A 21,244-nucleotide genomic window follows, 5' to 3' on the forward strand; every position below is an offset into this window, starting at 1 on the left:
TCTCTCCTTTCAGTCCTTGCCAGCCAGTGTGTTTGTTACGAGCTTTCCTTTCACTGTCTTCAGTACTTGTTAGTAAATTGGGCCTTACTTATCCCGCCTTTAACATTTCAAGGCTGCCCTTTCGGTTTCCGCCACCTTGTCCGTAATACAATTTTAATGTCATTTTACACAAGTTCCAGCTATTGGCGGCACACTTTCGCATATATTTGCCCTACACCAATATAGAACGGCGTTCCACGTAAACTAACAATACGTATGTGAGGAATGTGTGACATCGATCTTAAATATGGTATCAACTATGGGTGTGCAAAAGAGTGTTCTATGTATTACGATAATATTTTACATGCTTGTGCAACAGTGTTCGGTAACAATGGCTATTTCATTGGGACACGTGTTTGTGTTCATGCGAATTTAAAGAGCAGAAACCCGCCGTGGTTGCTTAGCGGCTATGGTGTTGGGCTGCTAAACACGGCGTCGCGGGATCGAATCCCAGCCACGGCGGCTTCGATGGGGGCGAAATGCGAAAACACCGGTGTACTTAGATTTAGGTGCACGTTAAAGTACCTCAGACGGTCCATATTTCCGGAGTCCCCCACTACGGTGTGCCTCATAATCACATCGTAGTTTTTGCACGTAAAACCCCATAATTTAATTTAAATAACTAGAAAGAAAAAAGTTCACATACACAGAAGGCCCTTCTTATATCCTCTCATCTAATGCGGATCGCCGTTTCATTTAGGCGAGTGGAAAATATTTCTGAAAGTTTCCCACTTACAGCCAGAACTTAAACAAAAACAATTTAAGGAATGTTGGGCCAGAAATGCTTGCATTATGATCGCTGAAGTATGGCTGTTTTTAATGCCACCTAAATAATTTCATATTAGCCCGCAATTAGAAAAAGAATGTGTAATCCTTTATGAGGTTAATGAATTCTTTCAAGTGACTACGTTTTAGTCCCCCAACAATAGCACATTATTTGCAAGTAAGCCCTGGGGTGTGTTGCAAGTGGACCCATTAAATCTTCTAAGAGCACGCCTTTTATGAATCGTTCCCTAGTCCTACGTTCAAGAGAAGGAAACGCAGGCATTAATTTTTGTTATTAGAGAGAAAATATAGCACTTCTTACAGATCTAACTAAATTATCGGCCCAATAACACGCGGCATCGGCTATTCGACCGCCGCTTGCCTGTTTGGTGACACGGGGCTCTAATGCAACAGGCATCTCAATCCGCGTTCACGTGAATGTGACAGTAGCGCCTCGAATTTCCAAGCGCATTTGGGAAAGGCGATGAGACACCTTTAACATGTAGCGCATTAACTGTCGTAAGAACGTAGCGCCGCATGCGTGACCCGTAAGCCTACCCTCACCGGGCGCATTAATTCGACGCGCCTTTCTAGCGCATTACCGCTGTTTACGTGAGCTCGACGCGCTAGAAATGCGATGCGACGCGCCACTGTCGCATTGAGGTAAAGTTGGCTTCTTACGTTAGGAGCGTACCCGCCGTGGTTGCTCAGTGGCTATGGTGTTACGCTGCTGTGCACGAGGTCGCGGGATCGAATCCCGGCCACGGCGGCCGCATTTCGGTGGGGGCTAAATGCGAAAACACCCGTGTGCTTAGATTTAGGTGCACGTTAAAGAACCCCAGGTGGTCGAAATTTCCGGAGTCCCCCACTACGGCGTGCCTCATAATCAGAAAGTGGTTTTGGCACGTAGAACCCCATAATTTAATTTTTTTTTAACGTTACGAGCGTGAAGCTTACCCTTCTATGTCGTCGTCATCCGTTTCCTTCTTCGGCGCCGGCTGAGGGTGAAGGAGAAAAATGTTGCGAAAAATTACGCCACGTTTCGTCGTTATGCGCTGAGAAGGGTTAAATATGATGCATACACGATACAACAGCAATGCTGGCGTTGTCCACTAAGTTAAAATCCCGATGTTTTGGGACACTTGCCCTTTCTTTCTACGATGAGCGACTACTGATACCGCTAGCGATGAAACGGATATGAATTTGATAACATTAGCGTTGAACTGCTTCGGCTAAAGAACACGGATTAGTTAGATCTTGTCTAGGCATGGCGATCGCGCGCTGTAAGTGAAAAAAAGAAATGATGTGCAGTTTTTTTGGTTTCTAGGCGGGCTTCTTGCTCCACTATTCAGAAGACTATTAAAGTACTATCGGCAAATTGTAAATAAATGCTTGGCATGTAAAACGAACAGAGTAGCATGGCTTCTAAAAGAAACAGGAAAGAGCTCCACTGGCAACAGTTTTGATTGTCAAAAACTATGCCTGTCTTCACGCTACTCCTGAAGGATTTCTATTGGTCGGGTTGTTTAATGTGATGAAAATATTTAAGGAGGTGCGTTAGTATGAACCAGCGTTATACAACTACATACAATATTACGAAAATCTATACAACGCTATACATGTATTGCCATGCAATCACCGACGCGCTACGTCACCATACGAAGAGTTGAAATACAAAAGCAGGCTCCCTGCTGCTACTCTCCTATATCTGCTAAAATACTATTACTAATAACACTGTTATTTATTAATGTTAATTACTATAAGAATTATTACTATTAAGAATAAAAACTGTTGTTACGTGGGCTTCGATGTATCGTCCGCGCTGTTCTTCTCGGTGCGTTTTTTTTTTCCTGCCTGTATTCACCTACTTGCTGACGACTGCTTGGTTCCTAACATGAAGACCGTTCGTCTTCAGTAGTAATTCTACGCTCGCTTTATCTAACTTTATAAAGGTATCCACTCAGGGTTGGCATAAACTGATTTGATATCATGAGCGATGGCTCGCACGCATTCCTTAATTACCATTAAGGAAACGACGCTAACCTTTATCGTGTCCCCTTTGCCGACGACCGATATGTCACACTTGATGTAGCCCTTGGGACCAGCCGTCATGTCATCCGGGTCCGTAAGGACGGCCCACTTGTGATAAAACTGGTGCTCTGAAAAAAAAATGGTGGCTGAATTAGGCGTTCAGAGGACGATACTGTTTGTACCAACTTCGCTTGACACAAACAGAAAGATGACGTTTAGAAAGTAGCTAGAAAAGGGCTTTTTTGATATATTTACAAAGCCCACGAAGACAGTTCATCATTCGTAGTAATCTGCAAAATCGGGTGTGGTTCACAACGAAATGCTGAATTTATACGAGCGATATTCAAGCTATAGCACACCGCAAATTGCGTTCCGAATACTCATGTTTCTTTTTTTCTATTTTGTAAAACTGTCAAGTCAAATTTTGCCGCCACCACTTAACGAAGATAGTCGTATAGGTCTGGTAAGCTATTGTGTTTGTTGTTTCGTTTTTACGCGGTTTCGAAAAGAGCCAATTTTTTTTAGATTTCTCAAAATTTGAGGAATCTTTTTTTTCTGCTGACGCGATTCTAGTATTTTCCTGCAACGTACTTCTTTAATGTGCACACATTGACAAGTTGCCTCAGATTCTTCTGACTATCTGCATGTCCTACTGCAAGAAAGTCTGTTGAATGAAGATATGACATAGTTCACGCTCACCCTACTGCGAAAAAAATTTGCTACGTCTTTTATGTTGGCGCTTCAACGCGTAATAATAACTTAAGGGGAACTTCTGCCGAAGGCCATGCACAAAAAAGTTTGTTTTACGTTCGCAAGTGGGGTGTCGTTGTTTATGCTTCGAGCCTTCTAAAAAAAAGGTAACGAGAGAACCTGTCAACAGCAAAAACTAAAATGACATCTTTTTAAGCAGCTTCGCTTGCTCACCCGGCTGGTTGAAGACTGTCCCAACGTCGAGCTTGAAGGTGCCGATTACTTTTCCCGAACGAATTATGTTGCGGTTGTGTAACGCCTGAAAAAAAGCGTGCCATACTGGATGACCTACTTCAAAAAGAAAAGACGAGAAAAACTTGATCACTAAAGAAACCTAAAGTCACTGATAAAGAATTGCGTGGAAAGAAGGTTGCGTTCTATGATTTTTTTTTTTTGCAATACGGTTGCAAAACTTAAGCATGCTGTATCTGTCTACGTGTTTGTTGTCGCCATAATATGGGACAAAATTGCAAAAGTGAAATTCAGCACCGGCTGAGTAGGGAGTGAAGAATGTTGCAAAGTTGTTACGGCTTGCATACGAACACAGTGCTTTCAAATTTTTAAGCGACTAGACGGATTGCCTCTCGTTGATTACCATTACGCAGTTATTCTTACACCGATCGGTTCTTACGCGACGTTAAAGTCTGTAACGTGGTCCTTTGATTATATAATCACAGTCGTTGTTTCCATCGAGTCCATAGTTGGGGCATTGCATACCACAAGTGTTATGTATCAATCATCACTACAGTGCATAGAGCGGATCTCATACTCTACTCCAGCGCAGTTTGCTATAACTTCTGAAAAAATTTCGTGAGCACGCGCACAGACGTATGGGTTAACACTGTCGGCAAGTGAGTAAATGTGGACAGTACACTTTGCACAGCGAAAACACAATGTAGGCACTTCCGAGTGTACGACTGAAACCCTACGCATGCGAAATTCTAGAGTGCTTTGCACTGTGTGGCGTGACTCCAAGCCAAGTGGATCGCATCTGCGACGGAAATGCTGGTCAAGTGTTTCTTTCCGAAGCGCTGCATCAAAACATAACAAATCGCAAAGCAACATTCGGTGTTCTATCTTTTTATAGTGCGACCATATATTCAGTCGAAGGTGTGAGTTACGTAAGAAATCGATCAAACGCGCAACGCAACACCTTTTTTTGTAGTTCTAAATGTAACCTCTTCCTGCACGCGCCAAGCGTACATTCTGATTACTCACCGTTAGCGTGACGATTTTGTCGAACAACATTGACGGCGCCATGTGAAAATCGAAGACGAAGTACTGCAAAAAAAAAAGAAAGGAATTGAAAGAAATCGATCAGTTAGCTCTGTCTACTCCATCTCGGAAGGCTGCTTTTTTTTATGGCACCTATTCTAAATCGAGCCTAACACTACCCCCAACGAGCACAATGTGTTATTTCCCCAACTTTCCTCTGAGCGTCTGTACTCCCTTCACTTTCATGATTCAGATCTGTATCATGGCTTTATATTATATACAGAGTAAACACGCGTAGCGAAAGTGAACTCACTTGAAACTGGAGTTAACTTGAAGGTCTCCTTTCCAAAGTTAAACTTTCATATTGGATGTACCTTTGCTTAACAGAGTGCATATTTGATTATTTGATTATTGCTAAGCTTATATAGCGATCTGCCATTGTGATGCGTTGTGCTGTATTGAGTTGCTACTTTGTTTTCTTCTTTCCCGAGGTTATTTTCCCTAAATGAAGTTGCAAACTGTGCTATCTGCTGTTGTGTGAGTGGGCAAGTGGGGCCAGTCAAGCTACAGTGAATGTGACTTTTTTTTCCGTGCCTTCCTAATCTTAAGTTGAACAAACTGTATGCATTTGTGTGTGAAAATGAGGATAACCTAACCTAACCTAACATAAGGCGAGAAGGCCGTTATTCGGTGTGTGCTCATGGTATAATCAGTACGCGTAGGAGTAAGCAGCCTCTGTTAAATCTGTTTGCTCCTAGTGCCACACACACAAAAAAAAAAAAACTTTACCTCGTTGTAGTATGGACAATTTGTTGATTCCTTAACTGAAGTATACTTCTTCTGGTCTCCAACTTGCACACATATAACTGGATCCATGTTGAGACCAGCAAGATGTCGACCTTCAATTATTGTCACGCAGACCTGTGTGTAAAAACAAACAAAAAACAAAAGAAGCACAAATAGATCCTTGATCATTCTAAAAATGCTATATTACTAGAGACAATAAAGTGAAGAAAAAAAAACACGCACACGTGAAACCACGTTTAAATTGAGCTGTAGAATTAATAGTAAAAGAGATAGTAAAGTTGAATTTGCCTCCGGCGGATGCCGAGCCCACAACATGTGCTAGGTATGTGCGAAGCTCTACGACTGGCGCGTGCAGAATCGCACCCGTTAAGTCGAGGTTGTGGGTTCGGCACCCACCAGCAGAGGGCTGTATTTTCTTCCACTTATCTTTCTTATATTTTAGCTATAGTTACCAAATCTTAATCATGGGAGGAATTAAGCTTGCCTCTGCTTTTTCTTTAGTTTATTTGTTAGCTTCACATAGTTGTTACTATTAGTCGAACTCCTCTGTTGCTCTCGCTAACTGCATTGCAGGGTGACGCTGCACTTCTTGTATATCGGTCTTACAAAAATCCCTTCTCTTATTGATGAGTTTGCTGCTCGATGTCGATGCATATAGGCGGGAATCACCTCGTTATGTAGTTTTTTTCGTTAATGTAATGAAAATATTGAGAACTAGTCCACGCAGCTGCAGAGCGAACTTAAACAGCGAGAACAACACCAACTTACGCTCACTTGCCTTTGCGTAATCTAGAAAAGCACTATGCACTCTAATACTGGCATGCACTCGCGTACAAGACTGGCGTACAAGACACGCGTTTACACACTAGCAGTGAGGATGGTTTAAATGTTCGCGCATGAGAAAAGACTTTCAGCAACGAATATTAGCATTACGAAAGTTTAGCTGACTGCTTTTGATGTTAAATTATACACAACTGGGTTATGCAAAAGGTTTCCATCACCGGCGTCCTTGGCGTAAACCACGATCTGAGGCGAGTTGCAAGCGCAGTAGGGCCACTCAGTAGCTCTAATATTATCAGTGCAGAACTTTCAAAAATGGACCCGCCGTGGTTGCTCAGTGGCTATGGTGTTGGGCTGCTGAGCACGAGGTCGCGGGATCGAATCCCGGCCACGGCGGCCGCATTTCGATGGGGGCGAAATGCGAAAACACCCGTGTGCTTATATTTAGGTGCACGTTAAAGAACCCCAGGTGGTCAAAATTTCCGGAGTCCTCCACTACGGCGTGCCTCATAATCATAAAGTGGTTTTGGCACGTAAAACCCCAAATATTATTATTAACTTTCAAAAATGGTGCCCTGAACATGACGTTCGCGTCATATTTGAGAAAAATAGCTACTTCCTTATGGACTGCTAAAATGATAGGTGACCAACCAGCCTCAGGTTAGAACCAGTGCGTAGATAACGGGCATATCGCGCCTGTCACTCTGATGGTTGTATCTGAGCACGTAACTGCAAACATGGAGCATCACATCAGATCAAGGGGACTCATTATAAATTGCGGGATCTGTCCTCAGCTATGACAGCACTCCCTTGTGTACCGAACCACATACCTGCCAACCACCTGCAGTATCGACGCACAACATTAAAATTTCATAATTGAAATTTATTAAACCCGAATTTAGCACAGAAGAGTTTGATACGTATTTGTGATAATGAAGCCACCTATACTGATGTGTTTCTCTGGCTCATCTGCATTCTTAACTTTCCTGTCATACAACTTACATAGGTTACGCGTAACGGTCGTACGAACTTACAAACGCACACAGTCCCCCCCCCCCTTTTTTTTTAACAGATACCACCGGCAATTGACTTTCCTCACCTGGAAATCCTGTGCTTTCAGCGCCGACGTAGCTGTGATGTCTTGCCTTAACTTGGGCCTGCGAATGGCCGAGAAGACGATTTAATTATTGTTTGGACCATAATGCAACACTGGACCAGCCGAGAATGTTGGGATTATTCAACGATACAAGCTGAAAGAAAAGTGCGCCAACGCACTGGTTTTTATTAGTAATGTAGGTCTTAATTAACTGTTTTTATTATTCGAGTACCCTAAAAGCCCCTACTGGCATTACATAAGGGTTTTGCAATAAATTAGTGATAGATACGGACTGTCACTGAGTTATATTCAGTGACAGTCTTATTAGCACATTTGTTAACGCATATACAGCGATTCACCGTGTAGAAACTCGTCGAATGCCTTACAAAAGTCTCAAAAGTGATGCGTCAGCTTGCGCAGAGCAGTCGAAAACACGCGTAATATGAAACTGGCACTTAGTGGTTAACGGTTGCCACGCCATTTTTTACAGCCACGCTTTTAGACACGGACAAGCGAAGGAACCCGCATGCCTGTCGGTGTGTAAAAAGTGGTGCTGTAACAGATGGATCTCTACCAACTCCCCCAATTTGTAATCTTAATGAGGTTGACACGCCCTTTCTAAATCAGTGTTGACGTTTCGACGGCATTTTGTGTTCACACGAATACTTGTAGAGCAAGGAAGGAATGCCGCGCTTTTCCAGCTTGCAAGAAGTACTCGCGATTGAGGCGTGGCGATAATTAAGGCATCTATAGTCGGTACAACTTTAGAAAAAAGGGGCGGCCCCGCCCAGATGACCGAAGCGGCGAAGTCACCGGCCGTCCGGCGCATGACGTCGGTCCAGAGTGCGCGCCCATTGGTGGATGCTCGTGTGCATCCGCCTCGGAGGAGTAAACGCCCCCTTTTTTCTTAAGTTGTATCTGACTTTATAGTCCCAACTAGGATCCGGAATCCGCCACGGACAGCTGAGATCACGACCAGATGTTCAAAGAAATTGCTGAAGGTAGTCAAAAGCGAAAGCTTCTACAGCCACCGAGCTGCCCCGGCCAGTTAGTTACGTGGTGCAAGAGACCGATGAGAAAAGCAAGATGAAGAGTACGTCACAGTTGAATGTCCATATATTTAAAAAAAGAAAAAAAATAGCCGCTACTTTATTGCCGTTGGTACTGTGGGCACTAATTGAACATCAGCTTCTCGACAAACTTCTGTTTTGTTTGTTTGTATTAAAGAACGAGGAAGCCGCTTCCCATGAAAGCAGCTACTGAGTTCAGGCTTCCGCATGCTTATCACGTTGCTTTTCGCGACCGAAATCATTTTTATTTATAAGCTCGAACGAAAAGGTAAATAAATTTTCTCGTATCTCTGCTTTTGGTTACTTTTGTGCTTTATGGCCTTTTGGTTACTTTTGTGCTTGAATGCATAAAACAGCGCTTTGTTATGAAAGTAACTGGAACGCAAATGCATTTCTACGCGAAGTTAGGGAATTAATATATCGAAACTGGTGTCATCCTCAGAATTCGCTTCAAGTGCATCCGCCTCGCAAACTCCACCGCTAGAATTTCTAAATTACCATAGGGGCCGTAAGGTCATTAGTTAGAAGATTAATTAGTGAATTTGTTAATTTGTCGTTTGTGCGTTTTATTGTTTTGTGCAAGTAATGTCCACCTCTTCTAGTAGACGAGCTCATGAACTGGAATCAAGCTATCTGCCCCAGGCAACCTAAAAAAATTTTTGAAAGTGTTCCCTGAAACACCCCGCATGTGTTTAATAGTACAAGCAGGACGCAGTGGGGGGAGGGGGGGAGTGAGGAGGGGGGGGAATGGACGCCTTGTGTGAGTGCAGTGTACCAAAATGACTGTCGTAAGCTTTGACATCCTGACCGGTCTAAGTTATTCAATAAAGTAGATAGGAAAGCGAATAAAAAATGAGTGGAAGCTATCGGCATACGACAACACCGTCACACGCATCAAATAACCCATCGACTTCTTTCTGACCTCGTGATGACCACGGGAGTCGTGATGGAGTACGGCGCCGTGTCCATGGCGAACGGCTCGTCGGAAAACATGGTGCTCTCGGCAGCATCGCCTCCTGAGAGCAGGTACAGCGTCTGATCGCTCAGCCGCCGCTGCAAGGACTGCGTCGATCCTGCGCAAGGACATTAAGCAGAGCGTCACGTCGCGGAACGTGTAGAGGCATATGTGGCTATAATCTCGACCCTCTAAATGCAGGGGCGCGAAACACAACAATAGGCACACGTTTAACGTGAAACGTTAAGGGGTAAGAAGAGAGGAGATCGGGTGAGAGAACAAACGCGAGTGAATGACGTCTTGGTTGAAATCAAGAAAAAGAAATGGGCATGGGCAGGACATGTAATGAGGAAGGGAGATAACCGATGGTCATTAAGGGTTACGGAATGGATTCCAAGGGAAGGGAAGCGTAGCAGGAGGCGGCAGAAAGTTAGGTGGGCGGATGAGCTAAAGAAGTTTGCAGGGACAACGTGGCCACAATAATCGCATGACCGGAGTAGTTGGAGAAGTATGGGAGAGTAGCATTTTGCGAGTCGATAGTGTAGGATGCAGACTGAGCAGACTGAGCCTGAACAAGCAAATTGGAGTTTTGTATGCCGTTTATTCTTTCGTGCCCAGTTGTGCCCCTCATTATTCCAAAATCACAATTTTTTTGCCTTGTCAGATTACCTGAAATAAGGCCATTATGTGCACCCAGAATATTTCAGTATACGCAGGCTGGTAATTACAACCTTTACTAATTGAGCCTTTATTAATAAGGCTGTGGCAAAAAGGTACATCCAACGTCGTAGTCCAAATTTTTTTACAGGTACGTTGGGCAGATTCGTCAGTGTTCTTACGGAAGTACGTCCGAGACGTTCCTGGTTGGTTTTTTCCACGTTTCAGGTTTGGATACGTAGGACGTAAGTACGCTGAACAGCTAAACACACGTCTCCCTAGAGTCAGCGGTTACTTCGTGTGTGTGTGTGTGTGTGTGTGTGTGTGTGTGTGTGTGTGTGTGTGTGTGTGTGTGTGTGTGTGTGTGTGTGTGTGTGTGTGTGTGTGTGTGTGTGTGTGTGTGTTTGTGTGTGTGCGTGTGTGTGTGCGTTCGTGTGTGTGCGTGTGTGTGTGTGTTTGTGTGTGTGTGTGCGTGTGCGTGTGCGTGCGTGTGTGCGCGTGTGCGTGCGTGCGCGTGTGCGTGTGCGTGTGCGTGTGTGTGTGTGTGTGTGTGTGTGTGTGTGTGTGTGTGTGTGTGCGTGTGTGTGTGTGTGTGTGTGTGTGTGTTTGCGCGCGCGCGTTAGCACGCAGATCAGCGTGCTAATCTTTGTTCTAACAACTTCCTCTGCAGCGCTGATGCTGGCGTTCAGAGCGACAAAGAAAAAAACGCATTTCATTCGGTGTCCCTCAACGCGATGCTGTACGGCAACGTGTGCTTAGCGCAAATACGTCAATGCGCCACAATTACGCTCCGCTGCCGATCCACTGCGCGATCGGTGGAAATTCGTTCGGCGTTGCAGTATCTCACAATTGCGCAAAAACGTGAAAGTTGGAACTGCGATTCACAAATAAATAGGATCCTTAGCTAACTGAAACAAGAATAGCGCGCAAATTTTCCCGCAAGGTTAGCTGTGCGGACCGCTCTCGAAGTCGGCCTCAGTTTTCGTTCTCGAACGGGTGCGAGTGGCCCTTGTCGTGTACCGTTTGCTTTGTCACTCATGCTGTGTCACTCAAATCAGTTCTTTCTTGACACTTCTTCGCGCAGATTGCTTTAAATCATACCCCTATTCAAGCCACAAGTAACGACTTGAAAATTTGTCGCGCGAGTTACAACACCGGCGCTAGAAGTAGTCGTTCTGCATCAGTTTGAAAGCTTTTTCGGCTGTACTAGTAGAATACTGCGTTGGCAATGATTCGTCCACTCAAAGTATTGAATACTGTATAGATGAGATTCTGTGCAAGCGCAGTCGAGAATGCATGCACAATAGCTCGACTCGATGGTGAGCAGTGGCGACACGGGCGAGGGCTCGTTTTCTAACGAAACACGCAGTGATTGGTTCTGTTTAATACGCTAAATAATAAATCTCAAAGTGGAACACAAGTAAAGCACAAAAAATGGCTTTTTTAGAAGTGTAAGAATCAACAAAAATCATGCGGTTCAACAAAAAAGAAAGCTGAACAGCCTGTGATCCGTGGTTATTATTACGAGTACAGAAACAATCAAGTCGACAGCTTTCGTCAGCGTTGTAGTAAAATTTCCGATCGATACGCCTGGCTACATGGGTTTCACACCAATTCGCGAATTCCCCTTTCTTTTATTTTTGTCCGTAGTGGTTTGCCTGACGTGACTATGCCTCTCGCAAGGTGAGACGTCAATCATTGCTGTTAGACTCCCACACCCATCGGACCGTCGGGTCACGTGTTTTAGTAAGTTTCTTGCGCTGTTCTTGTATGCGCTGTAGAGCATGTGCAAAAACAGCAAAATAAAAGTATTGCACAAGCAGAGCAACAAACTAATAAAGGGGATATCAGACATCCACCGAACCGTAGCAATTGCTAGACAGGAAACCCACACGGATTCCTCGAAAGAAAAGCCTCGCAATTCCTGAACTGCGAGGCTTTCCTTTCGAGGAATCCGTGTGGGCTTCCTTTGAAGCAATTTCTACGAAGGGGTGGATGTCCGATTTTCTCTTTATTTATTACTTCTATCCACCTTGGGGCTCTCCGCAGAACTATTACGCCAGAGCAATAAACATGCTTATCTGTAAGACCGCATGCTACATTATAACTGACGTCAACTGATAACCGATCTATCAGCCGTGAGGATATGTTGCTTGCGGTCACCTTCTGTGATGGGATCCTAAGTGGCGAAAATGTTTTCGGTACGTCAGAGACACTGCGGAAAAAAAGGGTACAGTCATAACGATGAAAGAAAATAAAAAGAAAGAAAAATTTGCGGCGGCAGGATATTTGTTCGGACGAGGAATCGAATCCCAGTCCACTGCGTAGCAAGGAAAGTCGTAACCTCCACGGCCACCGCTGGAACTCGTCAGGATACTTTTTCAGTCCTGATATTACCCATTGTCTTGTAACTGGTAAGGTCTCGCCTCGTTACTTTTGCTGATTTCGATGTATCAAGTGGCTATCATTGTGTGCTTTACGTTCACTCCACCTTAATCTCTTGTCGTGTAACGCATTTACCGCCTGGAGCCGCTTCTAACCGCCTCTTTCGCTAGAATATGGAGCCTTGCGCCGCGCTAGCACTGATTATCGTCGAAATGCGCTTCGGCACCCATACTCCATCCTCATGTTCGTGCATGCTCTCAGCGCGCGAATGTGATGGTGGGAAGCTATACGCGTGTATGACAAGCAGCTCTGTGCGTACTTTAATCACCGTACCCTACTCGGCAGCGTGAATCTTCGCGGAACGCGATTGCTGAAGAGGGTACCTCCTTCAAGATCCGCCAATGCGCGCACATCTTCAAGGCCGCAAACAGGTTTGTTCGCGCGTACGTCCGACGCAGCTTTAGGCACTTCGCACGTATTAACATTAAGGAACATGTTAAAAAAAATTAAATTACGGGGTTTTACGTGCCAAAACCACTCTCTGATTATGAGGCACGCCGTAGTGGAGGACTCCGGAAATTTCGACCACCTGGGGTTCTTTAACGTGCACCTAAATCTGAGAACACGGGCGTTTTCGCATTTCGCCCCCATCGAAATGCGGCCGCCGTGGCCGGTATTCGATCCCGCGACCTCGTGCTCACCAGCCTAACACCATAGCCACTGAGCAACCACGGCGGGTAAGGAACATGTTGCGAGTGAGAAATTAAAGCTAGTAGTATGGCGGAATCATGTCTGTAAAGTAGAAATCCTAAGACTAGTGACATATTGCAAATATTTATGCTCAAGGTCTTAAAAAAGAAGAGAAATATTGCCAGTCTACTTAATATAGTCCCAGATTGCCAGAAGTTTTTTTGGGGAACTCTTAACTGGAACGCCGTTATGTATGATAGAAAATATCCAATATACGTTGGTTAGCTCTCATTCATTTCATTTCGTGCCTAACAATGAATGTTACGAATAGAATATATTCTGTTAGGAACAGAATAGCCAGCTGGTAAATACCATACAGCGTAGCACGGAACCATAAAGCGTAGGCTGTATAGAGTCCTGGTTAATTAAGCACTGAATGCAAGCATTGAACCGTAACTATCCTTACGATACAGCCCGATAGAACGAATTTGTTGCCATCGCTTCTTTTCGACACATAAAGCGCACGCAAACGTAGATTGCACAGAAATATTGGTGACTTTGCAGAAAGTCCAATGCGCGCTGATACGACCTTGAATGCACCGAACCTGTCACGACACGCGCTGTCTCTGCAACTGCTGTCCCCGCCAACTCCGGACGCATGCACATTATGCGAAGCATATTACAATCACTCAGTTCAGCCCTTGGGCGCGGCCGCGCAGCCACCATTGAGGGTATGAGCCATTGTTCACTGCTGCGCGTCTCATATGTGGGTCTGTTCACTTTTAAGCTTGCTATGTTTGCTATTAAGTTGCTTCTATTTTTATGCGTTGCATATTGCAATCACTCAGTTCAGCCCTTGGGCGCGGCCGGGCAGCCACCATTGACCTTTAGCGCAACCACGTGACGTGACGTCACGACAGCCGGAGGAAAAGCTGGGCCCCAACTCGCGCAATATGCAACGCATTCTTGGCTTAACCAAGCTAAGCCTGGCCATTTTTTTTATTATCATTCAGCGCTGTTCAACGTGTCTGCCTTCTCGATCGCGCTGCAGTCTCAAGTTTGTTGAAATTCCTTAAATCCATTAGGGTGTGTTGACTTGCTAGAAGTGGCCGTCTCTGGTGCGGCGTTTATATTCCCGTTTTCTCTAAAAGAAAATTAATTCTGGGGTTTCACGTGCCGAAACGACCACCTGATTGTGAGGCACGCCGTAGAGGAGGGCGGTGCCCCGCAACTGGTATCGAACCCGCAACGTCGATTTTAGAACGGAAAGATGCTTTCCCTGTGAACAACGTATGCATAACAATACGGGCATTGTTGAACAACAAAGCATTCAGATCGAATTCCTCCTCCAGATTATGCAAGAGTAAATTGTAAGATGACTAACCATAATTTTAGCTATCGCTTATAGCGGTCAGTTTGTAGAATAAACAGACCCGAGGGACATTTGAACTATTCTTCATTTATTATGTATTTGAGACTGATTATCTACCTTTCTTATGTTGCTTTTCTCCAACTTTTCGCCTCTCTCCTTACTTATCGCTATGAGGCAAATTCTTCTTATCAGTGTGCGCCATTGTCAAAGGAGTCATCCTGAATATCACCACCTGAGCAAGTAAACACGCACTTATCAGTATTCACGGTAAAGCGGCGACGTCTATTTGCGCACTTACGGCACGCTTAGACAATCCTCGCTTCCGGCGCATCCTCGCGTCACACAGTTTATGCAAATGAGTGCGCAAATTTCGCGTCGGCACGCTCCAGAGGACGCACTTTCGGTCACGCACTGTCCCGTTCGTGGCGTTCTGAGCGCGCGTTAAACCTAAACGCCTCCCGCGGACAGGGTACTGTGACTGTCCGGCGTGCAGGGAGTGCACTTGACCGTTTCTCCATTGCTAATGGCTCTGCTTAGGCAGGTATAACGAGCAGCGAGCTTCCGAAACGACTGCAGCTGCAACAAAGGGAAGGCTGTGGCAGTTCCCTTCCTCTCATCTCTGCCCCTCCTCCCCCTTCTCCCCTTTTGCCATCTCGACCGTTAGGAGGAGTTCTGTAATTGGACATTCGCGGTACGCCACCATGCGTTGCCGTGTAATGGCTCCTCGGAGAATACGCCACTAGGGCGTCCGAAGAACCTGGAATGGTAGAGTGCGCTTGCATTATAAGCTTAGGACGCTTCATTGATCGCATTTTCTAGAGCTCGAGTCACCGAGGTACTATATATATATATATATATATATATATATATATATATATATATATATATATATATATATATATATATATATATATATATATATATATATATATCATGAGAAGCCAACGAAGATGCCAAGGACAACATGCGGGAAATTAGTCGTACTTATTAATTGCGTTAAAAATGATAAATTAATGGCAATGAAAGCGGATGAAACAACAAGCTGCCGCAGGTGGCGAACAATCCCACGTCTTCGCATTACACGTGCGATGCTCCTACCAATTGAGCTGCCGCGGCGCCATTTCCCCATCCACTTGCTTGGGTATTTATGTTTTTACTACTTAAGCTAACCTTGGGAGTGTTAGCTAGCACCACCACTCACAAACGTTGGCGGCGGTTGTGGAACATCCTTTCTGCCGCAAGTGTCACGAGTACGTGATCTTTTTTGGGGTGAGGGCTATTGGTGAACAAAGCCACACAGGCTACCTGAAGGCATCAGTGTTGCCGGATTCGAGACCCTCGTTATGTAATGGACGAGAAAAAAGGGGTTCAGCTGAGGGGCCGATTTTTGTTAATCATATCATGAGAAGCCAACAAACAAAGACGCCAAGGACAGCACAGGTGAAATTACTTGTACTTACTAATTGAATTAAAGGAATGATAAAGTAATAGCAATGAAAGTAGATGAAAAAACAACCTGTATATATATTTTTAATTCATTTATTCTGTTTTTATCTTCCCCAAAACGGCAGTATTATGCGTCGTCACTACTGTGACAGTTCGTGCTCATTTAATTCGCTCCTGTTTTATATCACGAATATTGGCTTCAACTCCTCTTGACGTAGAAAATAGGGCTGATGGTTCAGCTTGTGCACGACTTGTGACGTGCACATAAAAAAAGGGCATAAAACGTAGAAATTTGTGACACACGAATTACAAAGGGCATTACTACAAACCGATGTAGTCTACGTTGCATCGTTCGTTGAACGACGACACATTTCGAAGGTTGCGGGAACTTGAGGGACACAAAAATTCGAAAGGTAGTGGAAAGTTGAGAATCTTGGCTATTGCACGTGTAGCGCACCAGCGTGACGTGAATGGGACAATGCTTCCAGTATCTGAGCCTCTCCATCACGTGTTTCCGCGTTGTAAATCCAATCTTGGACATCACGCGTTTGCATAAGAATAAGACGTACAATATTATTATGTATATATGTGGCACGTGCATGGTATCTAGGTGAAACGGAGCCCTATTGAAACTTTCAATCAAATACTCTACACCTAAATGCGATACGTAGAATTTGATCTCAAGAAATCTGTAGCCATATGCATGCAATGTTTATGCACCGCGCAGGTCACATCTTTAAAGGGATGCTATCGAGAAAAAGATATTAATTTTCACAGATGCTGCATCGTTTCAAAACCCTATATTCTTTAATTTCGCAGTAAGAGGTTGACAGTACTGCAGAAAATGAACTTCAAATTTGAACTTTTCGAACTTCGCACCAAAACGCAGCGTCGGTACGGCAGTATGACGTCACCAGATTCAAAGCAATTTCTCGTTGTTTGGGGCCCTTGCGGCTTAGCAAGTGCTCCCGGAACTCGCTGCTTTCAGTCTCTGGTGCGTTTAGAACGCAATTTAGTCTATGTTTACGGCCAAGAAGTTTAACTACGCCCAAACAGACGCCACGGAATTCCGTGACGTTACAGAGACCTAGTGCGGGAACTTCACGGTGGCGTCGCCGCTTGCCCTTCATTTTCGTGCTTTGCCTGACCAAGCTTCTCTGTAAGAGAATTTTTCGTGGTATTGTAGGAATGTAATTTACAAACACTAGCCCTAAATATTATTATTTTTTTTGCGAAGCATATTTCAACCCAGCTCCTCAGGCGCGGCGGTGTCGCCTTCAATACCACGTGAAACCGTGACGTCACGACAGAGGAGAAACGGGGCTCCAACTCGCGCCGTCGCTCACCGCGTCGCCTTCAAGGCTGACCACGTGACACCGTGACGTCACGACAGAGGAGAAACGGGGCTCCAACTCGCGCCGTCACTCCCGGCGTCGCGGCAGTATATAAGCAGCTGCGCTTGCCTCTGCTAGACACTCACGAGGTGAGATGCCTCCTGGAGACAGAGCTGCTCGTTGGAATGAGAAGCGAAGGTTGCGACGTGCTACAGAGACTGATGAAGAGCGGGAAGAACGTCTGGCCAAGCAACGTGCTCAGTATGCGGCTCGGCGACAAGTTACTTACCAAGTTTAGCCACCAATACGCTTCGCATCTGACTAGGCTTAACCAAGCTAAGCCTCAGCCAATTTTTTTTACGTGGATGTCGTTTTAATGTGATGCAACGTTTATTCTTATTGATCGGTGAGGAAAGAACCACAATAAAATGGTTAGAAATACAATTTTGTTCATGAGCTCAGTACGAATGTAACGAAGCTATGGTAAATGAACATGCGAATAGGCATGAACGGCCATGCAGTATTGTTATTGCTGTGAATGCTCGTGTAAAATGCATACGCAACTTAGTCTTCTGCTCTTCTCTGATCAAAACGGGTACAGGAAAGAAGCACGTGAGGCAGCTTAGCTTACGCAGACAACATGCTCTAATACCGCACTAACACGCTCCCTTTCACGGACTACTGAAATCAAACGTCTTTGAAGTTCACGAGCCCCACGGACTCCCTTTGGCGAGCTCCCACAACGTAGTCAATTAGGTACGCGCATTTCAGTGGTTTTTGAGTTTGGTGTTCATTGAAAGCGAGCGTGTGACTGACGTAAAAGGCACATAAGCATGAATAACTAGTTAGTGGGTGCTCTGACGAAGTCGTACTGTCGCGCAAATTACGTACGCTATTACCCGTGCTTTATCGCAAGGCCTCCATAGTTGCCTCCCGCTACTCGTGGAAGACTGCACTGACCGACTCATGAGTGACATATCTGACACGGAAAGAGACGCTAAGACGCAGGAATTGCCGGTATGCAGCCGGCTAGGCTCACCCTGCCTTTTGCAACGTCATCACCAGCACAGCATCCCTATATACCACTACTCGGTAGTTTGCCACGATTGTGTTGCTACTATAAGTTGGCAAATTAAGCAGAACTCCCTCAGGCTGACTTAGAGAATATATTTTCTTGCTTGGTGACCACTCGGCCTAAGATTCACGAAAATACTACTGTGTCGGGCTCACTCGAACTCAGAGACAGTAGAATAATACTAAACCGGGCTTACTCAAACTCAGACTCATGGGTTGGTCTCAGCCTGAATGAGTGTGAGTGAGTTGACTCAGGAGTGAGTTTGCTGACATATGGTTAAGTTCTTCTAAACTATCTGACATAGAGTTACAACACAGCATATGACGTCAGAAACAATGTAGGTAATTATTGTGTATATGTGATGCATTACGTATATTTCATGCCTGAAAATCGTGAGGATGACATTGAGTTCGGGTAAGCTGCATGTGAAGAACCGCGTTGAGTAAACACATTTTCTGATGTTGCGGCACTTGTACAAGCTTATCTGTGTATTGTTTTACGAGCCATTTCGCTTAAAGCATCGGCTTTGGAAAGCTCGTTTAATCTGTGTATCTTGCTGATTCATCATGCTTAATTTGGGAGAACGTAGCCCACTCCAGGCATCACTGGATTCTACATCTGCACACATACTCTCAAAGAGTCACGTTTTTGTACTAGCGTAAGGAAACGATTCCATCAAGTATTAACACAAAGAAGTGACATGAAACCGCTGAAGCACACAGCGCGAACATTTTGCGCTTCACCTGTTCAGTCTCATTTCTTTGTGTTCATCCTTCTCTGAGCGTGCCTCCATAAGGCACCACTGTGTCTCAAATGGTCATAAGAGACAATACATGGTAGATTGTTGCTCGAAAAAAACAGTAGAAATCTGTAAATTATTTACACTGGCAAAAGATGTTATTTTCAAACCTAGTTTTCTTCCAGCGCATAGATCCAGTAGTTATTGAGAGTTCTACAATGAGGCAGCTGCAAAGCAGTAACACACTACCTTGAGTTCCATAATGCCTCGCGCTGTGCGATGTTTTAAAAACCACGCGACTCCCAATCAATCTCTTGCACCATCATTATTGGAAAGATGACTTGTCCCAACCTTCAAACTGCTTCTTGAAGGGCTCCAATTACATGTGGTATACCTGAAGCCTGAAGAGTTCAGTGTATTTTCAACAATGTTTAACTTGAGCTGCGCTATGAAAAAAAGAAAAACGAAGGCACTTATTAATTATTGCACGCATTCTGTAAAGTTAATCACATTTTATCAGTTGTCTACTAAAAAGCAGCAGGTATCGCTGCCGGTTTTTCTATTTTTTCCGGAAGACGCCATGAAATCTGTAAGTTGCAATGTTTTATCACTAATAGCAAAAAATTTTGAAAATAAGTCAGTAGACGTACTGATATATCAGTAGCTGTGAAACAGTACACGTGCGCAAAAAGATGGACTTTCACCAATTTACTCAATTTAGAGCATTGCTGACAAAGAGCGTTTCAAAGACGGGAAAATTGAAATGTCGATGTGAAAACTTGCAAATGGTGAGCAGACCCAATTTAGATTGCGGGGAATTTCTTATAGTCTGCTTAAATGCCGAACCACATTTTCCAATGTCAAAGTTTTTAGGCATCCTCGATAGGGTTGGCATGAACGGCGCCGCGTGGTGGAGCTCGAGCCTTCTCAATAATATTTTCACGTTCATTCAGGGACTCGTAAATTTAATTGATGTGTTTGAGGACGCCAGCATCATTTAAAGATTACGGTTAGAAGTTCTTGAAGGTGCTTTGGTGACAGTTGTTATTATAGCGTTCGTACCAATATATATGTATATATATATATATAGAGAGAGAGAGAGAGAGAGAGAGAGTATACTGTAGGCCCATATTCTTGATGTTTTCACATATAAAGGACGTGTGCCTTACGCCGAGCTCATGTACACGGGCTTTTTCGTTCCATAACAATATAGCTCACTTGTCAAACACTCCAAATCTGCTGCGAAACTCGTGCCAGCTGGAGGGTCCTGTAAGTGTATAGGCTATTGTAACTTGTGTTGCTCCTGAGGGCTTAACCGGAAGTCTTCTGGGAACTCTGTTTGTTAGCAAGGGTCTATAGCTTCGTGGTCTCGGCGCCGATTGGCCCACCGCTCGTGTGTCAGACTCACCGTACTGCGTGACGTCTTCCGCGTCCTTCAGCTTGACCCTCTCCTCGGCGTCACCCGGGGGACGTTGCTTGGAGATCTTGAGGGCCACGGCCAAGGTCTTCATGGCCGCGGGCAGGGATCTGCGATTGAGCGCCGTAGCCGAAAAGAACGCGATTACATCAACTTTCAAATGACCATGCTTTTTTCTTTTTTTTCAACGTGTCTCGTCGAGATGTTGTCTTGGACTGTCCGGGACTTCCCCGAGACACCCCATGACGCCAATGCTCATTGGCTGAAAGCAGTGCTTTCGGTAGCTCTAAGCAGTCGGGAACCACAAATCGAAGAGGCCCAATGACGCCGGCAGTACACAACGGTATGGAACCAACAAGAAAAATCACGAAGTCTATACAGGTGTGCGACTATACGAAACAAAAGAGAGAATTTCTGCGGTGACTCAGCAGATGCGGTGATCCGCCCCATAAGATTAGCGTTGGCTTCAACATATTATTTTCTATAAGTGGTAAAAAGGGATAAAAGCACACGTTGAACATTTCAAACAGGCCGAACACCAATAGTTCTTGTGAGAGGTGTTGCGGGCGAGCTTCTTGAGAATAATGAAAGAGTTTTCTTTTTTTTTTACTAAGGTGCCAT

General features: G+C 44.7%; 1 protein-coding gene across 3 annotated transcripts in view; it reads right to left on the reverse strand.

Moving 5' to 3' along the window:
- The window catches only part of mfr (misfire), a 394,040-nt gene that overhangs the window by 82,224 nt on the left and 290,572 nt on the right, over positions 1-21,244 (reverse strand). For all 3 annotated transcript variants that reach the window (XM_070540270.1, XM_070540271.1, XM_070540272.1), the window contains 8 exons: positions 20,615-20,733; positions 9,476-9,626; positions 7,487-7,544; positions 5,590-5,721; positions 4,804-4,866; positions 3,760-3,844; positions 2,848-2,963; positions 1,762-1,802 (listed from right to left, as the gene is read on the reverse strand). In XM_070540270.1, the coding sequence (XP_070396371.1) occupies positions 1,762-1,802; positions 2,848-2,963; positions 3,760-3,844; positions 4,804-4,866; positions 5,590-5,721; positions 7,487-7,544; positions 9,476-9,626; positions 20,615-20,733 (765 nt within the window). The remainder of the gene's footprint in view (positions 1-1,761; positions 1,803-2,847; positions 2,964-3,759; positions 3,845-4,803; positions 4,867-5,589; positions 5,722-7,486; positions 7,545-9,475; positions 9,627-20,614; positions 20,734-21,244) is intronic.

This window comes from Dermacentor albipictus, chromosome 6 (genome assembly GCF_038994185.2).
Source record: "Dermacentor albipictus isolate Rhodes 1998 colony chromosome 6, USDA_Dalb.pri_finalv2, whole genome shotgun sequence".
Taxonomy (NCBI): domain Eukaryota; kingdom Metazoa; phylum Arthropoda; class Arachnida; order Ixodida; family Ixodidae; genus Dermacentor; species Dermacentor albipictus.